General features: G+C 39.1%; 1 protein-coding gene across 1 annotated transcript in view; it reads left to right on the forward strand.

Moving 5' to 3' along the window:
• Positions 1 to 7,676, forward strand: part of GFRA1 (GDNF family receptor alpha 1) — a 138,786-nt gene extending 131,110 nt beyond the window's left edge. The window contains exon 9 of the mRNA XM_032116508.1: positions 402 to 7,676. Coding sequence (XP_031972399.1) covers positions 402 to 563 — 162 coding nt within the window. The 3' untranslated portion in view covers positions 564 to 7,676. The remainder of the gene's footprint in view (positions 1 to 401) is intronic.
• Positions 7,677 to 14,291: the final 6,615 nt, after the last annotated feature.

Here is a 14,291-nt window from a genome sequence, read left to right on the forward strand (position 1 = left end):
TCCAGAAATAACTTGTCAAACAAAGTTGTTCTGTTGACTGTGCAGAAGGTGAAGTTTCTCTGGGGGTCCTGCTTTTGCTGTTATAAAATAAGCTGGCATGATAAACATGGATCCCTAAAGAAATGCCATACTTTTACACATGGAAGCATTGCTAAAGTAAGCATTTTTTAATACTTTCTTCTCTTTTTTGAAGTGTGCAGTACTGATGTTAACTAATTTCAAAATACTGTCATTTTGACATCTGTTTTGATGCCTTTTTTATCTTTCTTTTTATGAGATTGATGTATAGGTATCAGTGGAGGGTGGGACATGAGCAAACAAAAGCATTTCATGATGTAGACTTAAATACTTTGCAGTGAAAATGTTGTAATGGTGACCAAGGCAGGTGTTGTATCTTGCAGAATGCTCTCGGGAAGGACAACACAGCGGGAGTCTCCACCAGTCACATATCTGCAGAGAATTCCCTGGCTCTTCCTACCAGCTTCTATCTAAGCACACAGCTCACCCTGATGACACTTGCACTCTCACTCATTTTGTCCCTAAGCTCATCAGTCGTCTTGTAGCCGCATTACAAAAGGACGTGTTAAAAAAAAAATAATCAAAAAAAAAAATCTGTTTGCTGTCCTCTGTTGTTTATCTGGAATTCCAGGTCTGGGAGCTAAGCTGAGGCACTCCTGCTAGAACAGTCTCAGCTGGAATTTTATTTTTTTTTCTCTCTAAAAAAAAGCTTCTTGTGATATTTAGAGGCTTTGTGAAATACTTGGTGCAGTGCTACATTCCAAACCCAAAAGGCTTTTTGGGCATGCAGTGTTTTAAAGAGACAGTGTGTAAATTTGCCTGTAAAGCGACCTGGTTGGATTATTTTAATAATTATTATTTTAATTCTGGCTTTTACCTGAGAAAGAAGATGACGGTTTTCTTAAGATCTTGTTTATCTCATTGAATGGTTTTGGTTTTCAAATTGATTGAACTTCAGACTATCAAGGATGCCAGGCTTTTGTCTAATGGTGAATGTTCTCCCAGAAAATGGACTTTATGAAACTTCTTCATTTGATAAATCGCTACTGATGTTAAACTCTTTCAGTGTGTTAGCATTTTCCTCTCTAAATGTTTACGTACTGTAAGTGATTCTGCGTTCCCTGCTGAGAAGCCATTATAATTCACATACAGGTGTAATGTATGTCTTTCAGTTAAATTCTCATAAAAATAGAATGTGGCGTAGAACCTTCTAACAGTACATTTATCTTTTAATTATAATCATCTAGCCTTAACAAGAGTGAAGATTCCTTAAATTAGCAAGAAGCAGCCATTGTGAAAGCTTGATAAAGATACCTTTCTTTAAATATGAGGAAAAAATTTTGCTACAGGGTTTCAGCTGTACAGTCTATGGTCTTCTATGCTTCCATTGTGATAATATAGTCCAGTTATTATACTCTTTGTTTAATAAAAAAATTACATACAATTTATTTGCTCTACTAAAACTAAAGTCATCATCTGTTTATACATACCTGATAATGTCAGATCAAAAAGCTACAGGAACTTCATGCCTTACTTCTCCTATCAAAACGTTGTAGAGGGCCAAGAGGTAGTAGGATAACATTTAAATTGTGTTTTGTTTCTTAGAACTGCTAAAATCAACACAGAAGGATGGTTGATCCAGTTACAAGGCAGCATCATGCACGTGTACCCATGTGACAGGCTTATCTCACCATGGTAGTTCCTACCGCAGACCTTGGCATTGCTGACATGATGAACTGTTTGCAAGACCAGCTCCATAAACTAATTTAATGGTTTGGATGGTGATATTACCAGTAGACATGATTTAATCACTTGGTTCTCACTCAGTGACATTGGCAGCCTGTGCTGGTTCATTATGGTTTCCCGCAGTATCTAGAAGGAATTCTTTAAAGCTTTAAATGTCATCAGATAGGCAGCATTTCTCCTAAGGGCTGTCTTTATACCTACTGTGATGGCTTGTTGACTGTTACAAGCAGTTATGTCTAAGTGATCAACAGTAATCAGTTTCTGTTCCTATTGGAAGTAGAAGATAACTTCTGCAAGCAAGGAGTTCATCATGTTGGATGTAGAGATTTACTCTGAGACTTACACAATTATGCCCTGTCCTGCTCTGAAATGTCCAGATCAGTTATTTGCAATACAACTATAAAGTACAAATTACTATTTTATAACTGCACTGAGGTTTGAGTGTGCAAAATACACATCTTGCTAAGAGATTATTAAACCTATTGACAAGTTCATCTTTTGAGATTTTTCTTGGCTAATAATAAACACTTCCATAATTTTTGAAATTCATTTATGTACTCCTGATTATGGTCACATAATACAGGTTTCAAAGCGATTTGTATGTGATAGAATTCTACAATATTCTGTGCCACTGAACATAACAAATTAGACAATATTACTTTTTAATTCTGTGTTGATAAGAAACTGCAAATTACTTTCCAAGGCAGCAGAGCTGCTTTCAGAGAAGAGATATATAGACCATCATTACCAGCAAAGCCCATGTGGTTCCTGTTGCGCTTCTTGTAGAAGATAATCAAATTATTGAAAACCAGGGGCAGCAGAAAAAAGATTATGAGATTCATGATTTTAAAAATGAATCAAATTCTTTTATGTCAAAAGGAGTTGATAGTATAACCTATTGAAATGCTAATGAACATAGCATTGTAATTCAGAAGTCTGACATTATCTAATTAAAAATATTTTCAAAACAAATTCCTAAACATTATGATTATTAAATTCATCTTCGATCCACAAAGCTTTCTTTAAAATATCATTTGTATTCAGCACATTAAACATTTTAGGCAGTATCGGGAATTTTAATAATCTCCCAGTATAGTATATACTTTTTGAAAATTTTTTTAATGTTTGGTTTGGTTACAGTATCTCTCTTACATTTAATACCAATTATTAGAATGCTTTGACACTGTCTGATCCAGAATAAAAACTATTGATCACTTATACTGTAAATAACAACCTAATGAGCTTTTGATTACAAAAGAAACTGCTGGTTATCTGAGTCAATGAGAGTTACCTTTGGAAATAAAATTCAGATGTAGTAGAGGAAAAAATTGTAGTTTTTACAGGTAGCCAAAAAAGCTCAACAGAGTACTTAAGCTTTTTGTCCTGTAAATTAAAAGTATACTGAAGTGCTAATTTAAAAAATTTAATTGCTTATTAAACAGGCAGAAAGGAAAAGAAAAGCCCTTTACAGTCATCACCATGCAAACAATGGAGGATTTTTCAAAGTTGGATGTGGTGTGGATGATGTCAGTTTAGCATGGTGACCTTGTCAATGCAGTCGTTTGCTGCAGTACTGAATTACATAAATTGTTTAATTTTTTTCCTCTTACAGTCACTAAAATACCATGTGTTGAGTGCTTAATTAACAAGCTTAGGCTGGGCTTTATATATCCTTTGAAAGATTCATTTTATCCATATAACAATAGTATAGAGGCTGTCCAAATAAAGATGTACATAGAGATGATCTACTGTTCCAGTTGTAAATCTAACCAGTTCAGTTGTATGTAAATTAAATCATGGGCTACCATAAACATATCGAAATCATCTTGTACTGGAACAGCCATTGTCATTAGTATTATTGATAGCATGTTTATGCTTCTTTTTAAAAGTAGTGCACACAAAGGTAAAATTGAGACTGAACTGAAATATATGGCTAAGGTTTTGCAGTCTTAATTCCACAAGCTATTCCAGTGAAGGAGGCACTGAAGGTGAACCTTTCAGATATTGGCAAAAATAACAGCAGCTGAGGGTTTCCCTTGCCCCAGTGTGGGTGGTGACACCACCCACGGGCAGCAGCCCCAAGGAGTGACCATGCAGGGATTTGGTCAGAGGTGAGGGGTGCATCCCTTGCATCATTGACCTGGCTCCCTGAGATCCCAGCTCCCTCAAGAGGATGGGGATGAGGTAGGAAGAATTAGGAGGAAGTGGAATTCTTAATAATTTCAAAGAATGACAGACTTTGTCTGGAGACCTATTCCCAGGCTTTTTTCTTTTTTTTTTTTTTCCCCAAGGAAATTATGTCCCTCCAAGACCCAGCATTTTTAATATGAGTGTTCACAATTTCTTGCAGTTCGAATCAGCAGACTGAAAACATGAAAGTATCTACTTTTGTTAAGCCTGTGCAATTAGGCTGGAGATGAAGAAACAGAGCAGGAATCACCTTGAAATCTCAATTTAATTAAAATTTGCAATTGTTGGCTAATCACTATGATATTTCCATGGAGTAAAGATGGTGAGAAACCAGTGAAGGAGAAGAGCAAAACTCAGAACAGCTCCCTGAAGGGACATAAATCTTATGTGTGTCGTGTGACAGGAGTATCTCTGACAAGCAGTTATTCATACAACAATTACAACTTTCTTTCGTAAAATGTAATTCTTTGTCTTCAATACCAAGGTGGATCTACCTCACTGAAAAATATATGTTCACTGACATTCTTTCTTTCTGCTTTAAACTGTTCTGCATTAAAGTGTTCTGGGCTAGAGGCCTCCAGGGTTGTTTTATGCCCATGAGGTTAGTCAGACTGTACCTGATGTCCCTGACATCAAATAGAAATATGTTTGGTTCTGATGAACTTGGCAGAGAAATTAATCCAGTGACTTGTTAAATATTTCTCATCTTTAAATATTTGGTTTTTCTTAGCAGCCAGTTCTTCCTGTGACATTTCAATTATTGGCTATTTCAGCTTCTCTTTAACTTTGGAAGATCATTCTGTCCAACTCTACAGTATTTAACTTTATAGATTTGCTTCAGTGCTAGTTTTCTGGTTTTCTTTTTTAATTACAGCCTTCACTTTTGAGGAAAAAAAGATGTGATCAGGAATATGTCTCCACTGAACTAAGAACACCTGTAATGGGGAGGAAATTTAAAGTTCCCATTTTATCTCTTTAGCACCGGTTTGACTTGAATAAGCTAAAACATTGTGTTGTTATTCCCCAGATGGAATTTAAAATCTAGTTTGGTACTGAATAGGGTTGAAAACTTTCAAACTCTTTACAAGCTATTGGAAATATTTAAATACTTCTAATGTATTTTTCACTTGGAATTTCAGTCAAATAGATAAAGTCTCACTAAGTAGTGAATTCTTACAAGAGTAAGAATTCTCTTTGGGAAATTTTGATGGCCCTGTTCTTAAGGTAAAATCAGGGAGGATGGTGAATTCCCATTTTTAACTCCATATTATCTTGACTTTTATACACCCTTGCTTCAAGTTCTCCTCTTATGTTTGCCTCCAGGCAATGTTTATACTTAATAGATGCATATTAGATGTGGACACCTCAACAGTCAGAAGCCAACTCCTGCAACTCCTACAAGATGTTCCATCTCTTTTTATCATTCATAAAAGTGTGAGCAACAAATTCAAGATGTGGCCTAAAAATTACCTGAATCTTAAAGGAGTCAACAAATCTCTCAGTACCATTTCTTACCAGTATTAGACTGTGATATTCTAAATTGGTACTGTCTAGACTACTCACAAGAGTCCTCTGAGCACATTTAACCAGAGTTAAAGCAGTTTCTGCTGTTTTATCTTATTCAGGTGCCAATAGCTGTTGCCATACATACAATTAGAGCTGATTGTTGCCGAGGTTAAAAGACCCAAACCTTAGCTCCTTTTCACCTTCTTGTAGTGATTCCAACACTGTAATTCCTTTGCACTGCGTTTTAATCTGTCAGAAGGAGAATTTCCTAGAATCCAGAAGAAAATGAGTCCTAGATTTAAGGCCAATTTTCTTCAAATTTCTCCCTCCAAAATACCAAAATATTTGACTTCTGACAGACTTCTGTCCTCCAAAGCTTTTGTGTCTGCTCCCTCACTCAGGCTTGTCCAGCTGGGGGGAAGCTTATCCCACACTAACAAACCTGTCAGAGCTACATGCTGGCAAATAAGTCATGCCAGGCTCTCTAGCTGCAGCTCTTCAGCTGAGTAAGGAGTTGATTTTGGCCACTGCACTCGTCCTTAGGTCAAAGCTTAAGTGCTACAAAAGCTAAACCCCACAGATGTATTGAGCCACAGGGAGGTGTAAAGTCCTTCAAGCACAGAAGCCAGCAAATCTACTGAAACTCTGGGGTAATTTTCAAAACAAGATTAACACATCATGGTCCTCTCATGGTAATGTTTATGGAATAGGATATATGACAGAAGGAAGGTGGAGAAACAGGAGAAAGCCTGAAGATGCAAAAATTACTGTTTAGGGAACCACCATTTATTTTAGCAGGAGATACTGCAGAAGGCACACTGCTGAGAGAGAGAAATGTGTGTCCCGCTGAGGATAAAACAGAGAAATCATGGGTTTTTTCTTTGACTTTGTGGATTAGCCCATCGAAAGTGTTCCCCCATTTGAGAAGTGAAGCAATTCTTTTGGGAATATGCTGACCTAAATGCTGGGAGCACAGGGTCTCCCTCACATCCCCAGACCTGGTTATTAGCAGTGACATCCTCTGCATGTTTTGGGGTGAGACAAAGGCTTTAACCTTTAAGTGAAAGTTGAGACAGAAGGAATGTCTGTAAGGGTTATTAGAGGTGGAACAAAGCCTCACAGGGGACTGTATCTGGCAGCTGGGGGTGCACAACCCAGACTGAGCTGAGTCACACATTGCTTAAAAAGAAAACTAAGTGCAGGTAAAAATTGAAAGAAAAATATGGTCTTGATTTTTACATTACCACTTCTCTGGGAAGTGATGCCTAAAATCAACCTCTTACCTCTTCCCAGTACCCTACATTGTTTCTGAATAAGAACAAGAAATAAATCCAGAATGCAGGCAGTGGGAGAAATTGCTTCAAAGCACTCCAACATGTGGGAAATCTAACTGGTGGCAGTTATTAATCTCCACATTCTCCCCTCCCCCAAAATTATTGCTACTGAGTTTGCTCTGACAGGGTTTGTGTGATGTTTTGGGTAGCATTACCTAGTGCTGAAATGATTAGCTGTGATTAGTACTGCTCAGGCTGGGAAGGTATATGTGTCTTTCACCTGAGGGTATGTTGAATTTTGCACTTTTTGTGTAAACTACAAGTTGACAAGAGCTGCAGCAAAAAGGAAATAGCAGGGGAAGGCTCACATAAAAGTAATTTTTCTTACATCGTGATGATAAAGCGATTAATTGAGGGTAAGCAGAAATGGTGAAGATAAAGGTAACAGGTAGGATTTGGACCCAGGAAGACTGACGTTCACTGTGATCTGAGGATATCCAATGTTAGTATTTTCCTGCACTTTCTTTCACCTTTTTTTTTTCTCTTTGTCTTTTTCCAAAACTGTCTAGAACATGCTTCCATTTTCTGGAGGAAATTCTTACACAAACAGTTAACCTTCTTGTGTAAATTCTATGTTGTCTTATGGATTTCTGTACATCTCACTGCAGGTTATTACGTGTCAGGTCTTCAGTCATAATGGCTGGTAATTAGTTGTAAAAAAAAAATCAAAACCACTGTTCACTTGTTCCTGTTGACTTACTTAGACATTGCTCTGAGGACGTTGCTCTTTGGACTGTCCACACTTTGGAAGTCAATCCATGATGTTTGGCGTTTTCTGTTAGCATAATCCTCCAGCATTAGTATTGTACATATCCAGAAAACAATCCCTCTCAATAAACATTATTCTCTTTTTTATTAAAAAGCATGTTTTTGTGAGAACAATTTCCTGGTTGTTTTTCTTCTGTTTTGTTTTATTAAAAAAAAAAAAAAGGAAGCTTGACTGGCAAAAAAAAAAAAAGGAAAACAAGGTTGATCTCATTTTTGTTGTTTTGCAGTCTACCATGATCTAAGAAAATAAGAAATAAAGCTTTTCCCTTTAAATATCTATTCATTTTCTTGCTCCCTAGTCTTTTTGTGTTAGTGAATGTGGCCTGCAAATGAGCAGGCAGTATCAGATGGAAATGATGGAAAGACAGGCAGGAGAGTGGCCAGCTGGCCCTATTCATGCTTGTTCACTCTCTGGCACGCACAGACGCCTCCACACCCATCCCACCCCTTCATCCTGCCAGGCCAGAAAGAAAGGACTCGCTCCTATTTTCACACAATGGCAGCAGAAGAGCTGCAAAGGCTTTGAAGACAAAAGCATTTGCAGAAGGATATTTTAGGAAATGCAGAGTGTGCTGGGAGAGGAAAGGGAAGGTGGATAAACAAGCTTTCAGGATGCCTTTCCTCATGTTGGTGACTGAAAACCAGGAAAATGATTTCAGCATTTACTCATGTTCAAACTGAGATTTAACAAATGAATATATTATGAGCAAAGAGCAATCACACGCACCCGTGAAAAAGCTGCTGCTCAGCAAAGGGCCAGAGCCTCCCACCATTTTAAGGCCAAACAATTTCAATTGCTGTTACTCAGAGAGAGAAGCAAGGTTTGGGGGCAGGGTGCAAGAAGGAGAGGTGGGAGTGGTAGAGATGCACAAAACCCAAGGTGAAAGGTCTGCTCAGTTAGGGCTGAAAACACTTTTCCAGCTAAATCATCATCGTGCTTTGGCAGCTCCAGGAGGGTCTAGAGTTGCAGGGGTGATGCAAGTAGGAGATGTTTATCTGTCCTGGCATCATTTGCTACTCAGATTATCTGTGTTTCAGGAGGTGGGAGGGGAAAGCAGCACATTCTATTTGGCAGCATCCAACAGCTCAGCTTGAATTCCTGGGCCAGCTATTGAGGTTGCTTGGATTTAGGAGTCATTCTGTTGCTATTAAGTCCTGTGCATAAAGTGCTGCAGGTTCTTCAGCTCCTGCAGTGCCATCTTCCAAACGTTTAACCATTTCAAAGACGTGTTTGGAGAATGTGGTGCACAAAAGCAATCAAAATGTTTGCCAGTATGAGTTAGCATTGGACTTTCCTTCTACCTTTCCCTCATTCTCTGTGCTGCCACAGCTCCAGCGCTGTGAAAGAGGAGGCTGAGGTTGGAGGAACTGCAGTGAAGCCTCCACTCAAGAGGTACAGCTCCATGACAGACTTGCTGAGCAGCCTCTCCTGGGACAGATGAAACCAAGCTGTTTGACATCACTAAGCAGCCAGCTATCCATGACCAGATGGATTCTTCAGTGTGCCTCATCTGTGGGTTTGATTTTTAGCTTTTGCTTTGTTGATTTCGGGTTGGCGGGGTTCTTGCTTTTAATTGTTACTGTTTACATGTCAGCTGCCTTTGGCAATTTCCCTCTGGGCTGAGAGATCATGGCAGTAGGGCTGCTCTTCCTGGGCAAAGGCTGGGTGAGTTGGTACCGAGGGACTGCCTAGAAGGTGCACAAACATGAGCCTTTGTATCACACTGCCCTTCTTCCACATGTTTAGGTTATGCTGCTAATAAAGAATGATGCCTCATAGCATATGTCTCTTGTCATGACAGAGGGGACCAGTGCCCTCATGAAGAAACTGAGTTCTCTCTCCACTGTCCTGGGTGCCATGTGTTGAACAACACTCATCACACTGGGCAGTCTGGCTGACTTCCTTTAGGAATGAATGGTAGTACGGTCTAGTGATGCCCAGAGAAGTGGGGTTATCTGCTTTAAATGGCATTTATAGAATAATTTCAGTTAAATGGGTAGAGTTGTGCGGAGACCTTTTAAATGACATCATGGTAAGCAGATGAATGGTTTGGCATCTTCAAAGCAGGGATGGACAAAGATGGACATGTTAGAGGGCAAATTTGACATCTTCCCACCTGGAGTTTTCTTGGAGATGCATTTCCAGTGTGCCATTAAATCAGCAGAGTTCTAAGCTGCATAGGAAAAGGATTTTGAAAGGTGATCCTAACCATTTTCCAAGCATGATCCTAGAGCTCTCCAAAACACTCTGCCCAAGCAATCAGCCTGCCCCGACACTTGCACTGCTCCTGTGTGTTGGCAGAAAACCCTGTCTCTGTTATTGTCTGCTTCATGCTGAGTTCTGGTTTGCCTTCAGAGACAGAAGTATGATTTCTTGAAACAATTTTTTGGTAACAATAAACTCAATTGTTTTGGTGAGATGCATGTCTTTTTTGGCTCCAAATACAAATTACACTCCCTAATTCTGCGTTGCCAGAATTTTTTATCTGTATTAACTACAGAAAACTGCAGAGCAACAGTGAGGAAAAAGCCAAAATAGGGACTGGGAAGTGTTGCTACATAGTACTTGTGCAGAAGGTTTTTTGGATTGGTTGTTTTTGGCTTTTTTCCCCCCCAAAGAGGATGCTAGAAAATCTTTTGCTCTGAGGTAAAAAGCCTAGTTCACAGAGTCTTTAATAAAAAATACATTTGTGCTTTGTAGCATTATAAAAGTCTTGTAGTCAATTGCTTTGGAAGGACCTGCAATTCAAGTCTCTGAATTGCTCTTGTGTATATGTTTTAAAAAAAGAACAACATTCCACCAAGATTCTCAGAGAGGTTAACTAAACAGATGGTATTTATCTCTAGGTTTGCAAGTGTGCCACATCCCTTTTGCTTTCAGAAGAGATGTTAACACAAAAATCTTCAAGAGAAGCAGTTGGAAAGTCTTCTACAAAGTACACACACAGATACAAAAGTATAAAAACAAAAATCTAAATATAAATCCGCATTCACCAATCCACTGTTGGCTTCATTCTGGTTTGGAGAGGCTCAAAGGTAGCATTAACCTGGCTGTGCAGTTCCATTTGCTTGTTTGTCAGAGGTCAGAATCTGGTGGATATAAATACAGTTTAACTTTTATTTGTCTCCAAAACAGCATTTGTCAATAATTCAGTGCTGTTTTGAGCAGATCAATGGCTGCACATAACTCACTGCCTGAAGGCTTTATTATTAATACAAATGTAGGTAGGCTAAATATTGAGTGACATTATTAAAAAGGGATTGTCCTTCCCTCTGTGACTTTGACTGATGTCAAATGAACATCAAGCTCACTAACATGTAGCCAGGTTTCTGCTCATACTTGGAAGAAACCATCCCTCCCTCTCTGCCCATCATGGGAGTTGTTGAATAATCTAGAGAAGGTTATTCAGACTGAATTTTAGAGTGCTCACAACCTGAGTTAGCATCTAGAAGGAAGTTTGCCTTCTCAGGTGGAAGGCTGAGGCATCTCCATTCAACCTTTTCAGTGGGACAGGATTAGGCCAGTTTGTGAGAGGCTCCATACCCTTATTCCTGAAACATTACACACGGGGCTGGGGCATAATTAAGAACAAGTATGTCCTGGTGATCCTGCTTTCAAGTAATGTCTCATTTAAAAAAAAAATGAAAAAAGAGCGCACATAAAAAATATTTACAGCTGAAGTAAGAGTCATTTCCATTTACAACTCAGTACCTGAGTTACCTCAGGGATTGGGACCCTTGCACAGATGTTACACTGCCACATTAATCTGGCCTGAGCTTGGCCACAAGACCTCCTGGTGCAGTCCAGTGCCTGCTGCACCTCAAATGCCACCACTTGTGACAGCCCCAGTGGGCATCAGAAGCAGCCAGATGCAAAGCTGAGGCTGATGCTTTCCAGGCATACAGCTGGCTGCAAAGACAGTCGTCCTGTCAGCTCCAGTGGTGCCCAAGCATCTGATGTGTGATGAGGCGACTGACTGGTCAGCTGGACTGTTATTCTCTTGAAAAATATTTAACCTGAGCTCATGAAAGCAATGCTGTTCACCAGAAAAAGAGAGATAAATAGCTACATATAATGCTGCTTGGTTGCCAGCATATTAAATATTTCTGTGGTATCTCCTCCTGAAGTGGCTGTATCTATCTATCTATGTAACTTCCTTTTTTTAATTGACTTTTGTAATAAATGGGTCAATCTTGTTACTTGAAATGTGGCAATGAGATTTTAAAAAGTGTCCTGGAGTATAGAAAAGCAATAGTTTTCTAATGAAGAACACAAAATTCGTGTAGTTGTGGGCTTTTTCTTTTGATTACAGGCTAGCTACACTTGACAATAACTTAACTTTCAACACCCAATGACATTAATTTCACTTGACTTCCTGTCTTAAGGTCAAAAACATTAATCAGCACTTCTATCATTAGCTCAGTTTCCTTTTCTATTAAGCGATTATGATCACTTACTATTAATGAGTCGTGAAGTTTTAATAAATTTTTGCTAGTGTGAAATTGCTAAACAGTAATTATGGCATATACTGTATGGATGGTTTGTTCCACAATGTACATTTTACTTAATGTTGGTTAGAAACATCCACAAAAAACAACAGAAAGTAATTAACTAGTTACGGCTGAGGATGCAGAATGGCCTTTTTCACCACAGTTACAGTCAATAAAAAGACAAAGCAGGTCATTTTTTTCATCATTCCTGGAATTATTGTATTTCTGGACCTTGTGACTTTGCAGTTCTTTATATGAAATGACACTACCAAGGCTGCTTACTAAACAGGGGATGAAAAAAAAAATCACATCTTTTAAGAGCTATTGTTTTAACTTGGGTTATATTTCTACTGTTCTGGCATTGAAACAACAAGGTTAAAAAACAAAAGCCAGGCCCTCTCCGTTAATACAGAAGATAAATAACACAACAAATCCCATTTCCAAAAACTGATGTCTGAATACTGGCTTGGCTTTCCTGTAGCTTGGCATTACTCACAGACACATCCAAACAACCACAGCCAGCTGCTCGTTCGGAGCTTGGCTCAGGTTTTTATTGGTTGACTGACTTTTTTAAACACCCCACAACCAGGAGCTGGACTAATGGTGACTGAAAAACTGGAAGGTAGCTCTGAACACAGAACATAGCAGAGGGTATATTAAAGAAAACAAAGGAGGTTGCAGTGATAACAGTTTCTCTACTAACTTCCCCCTGTTCCCAATTTTCTGGTTTACTGATATCTGAGAAAGCTGTATCTGATAAAGTCACAGCAAATGTACTCCCTTTTGTACTGAACCATATTTTCTGGACCAACCAAATGGAGGAATAAGGTCAACTCAGGCACACTGGCTTTTCTGAGCACTACTTCTGTGGCATTGCACCCATCTCACAGCAGTCAGGCACTTAAAACTAGAAGATTAAATCCTTTTAAGTGTTTTTTTTCTGTATTTATAGTAACACACATGGAAGTTGTTGCCACTTTTGAATGCACTGGGTGGGAAGCCATCTGGGGCTGCACTGTCCTTTTTCAGTAAATCTTATCAAACTGGTGCTGAAAAATTTGATATGGTTCCAAGAAGAGCCAAAAGGGTGATGCTAAGTGTCTGTGAAAAGCATGGCTAATAGTACATCCCTAGCAGTGCAATCTCATCACAAACCCACTGTGTATTGTCATGAACACTGACTGTGGGAACCTAACAAGGAACAGAAATTAGAAAATAAATAGAAACTTTTCCATCCATAGACAAAGCTTTAACAAGGCTGGCTGGCTGTTAAATCTAGACCAGTTCAGCATAGAAGAGTGTCGTATTTTTAACAGAGAGTGTAAGTAAACACAGGAACAAGTAAACAAGATTTGTACTGTGTTCTCCACCATTGAACAAAATCTTTAAAACCAGACAAGGTGTTTTTCCCAGAGAAAAGCTGTGTTCAAGGAATGATTCAGGCAAGTCCAACACCTTGCACAGTGCCAGAAGACAGCCTCTTAATCTATTCAACCTATTTCTTTAGGATATAGTTCTGAAGTGTTTGGGGTTTCTGCTTTGAGATATTAAAATAGAGTCTCTGCACTGTCACTGGAGATGTTTTGTATTCTAAAATGCAAGAACAGGACACTGTTCTGGTTATTTCACCCATGGAAGAATCCTAGCAGATCTTGACTGGCAGCACACATGGAAGTGGGAAGAACTGGCATCGTGCAGGTCTGCAAAATGTCTCATGTTGGTTGGCTCCTGTACTGGAGAAGGAGAACACCAGCATGGTGCAGTCAGAGATGCTGCTTCCACAGGTTTCCTGCCCTGGCCCTGTAGAACCAAGTGGCATGATTCACAGCTGTGTTTCAATTCAAATCTTAGTCTGAAATGGAACAGGTCTTTGCTTTCCATTATAAAAATGGGGGATGCCGTGCATCAGTACAAGGGAAAGTCTTCACAGCCTAGGATTAAATAGAAGTAAAAATAAACTAGTGAGCTTCCTACACCTTCAGCAAAAGCTGTTGCACTGTAAGCAGCAGTTTTGTCCAAAGTACACAGTTGCACCAACATGCTGAGACAAGGTCAAAACTGTACTGGTAGCTGAGTGACCATCTGTCTCTGCAGACACTGAGTACTGTCTCCTTGGAGAGTTACACAGCAATATCAGACCATACTGGAGGAGCTGCATTGCTCACCAGCAGTTACTGGAATCCTTGCCTGTATGACTTGTACTGATCTGAGGAAGATTATTAAAACATTAATTCATAT

Source organism: Corvus moneduloides, chromosome 8 (genome assembly GCF_009650955.1).
Source record: "Corvus moneduloides isolate bCorMon1 chromosome 8, bCorMon1.pri, whole genome shotgun sequence".
Lineage (NCBI taxonomy): Eukaryota > Metazoa > Chordata > Aves > Passeriformes > Corvidae > Corvus > Corvus moneduloides.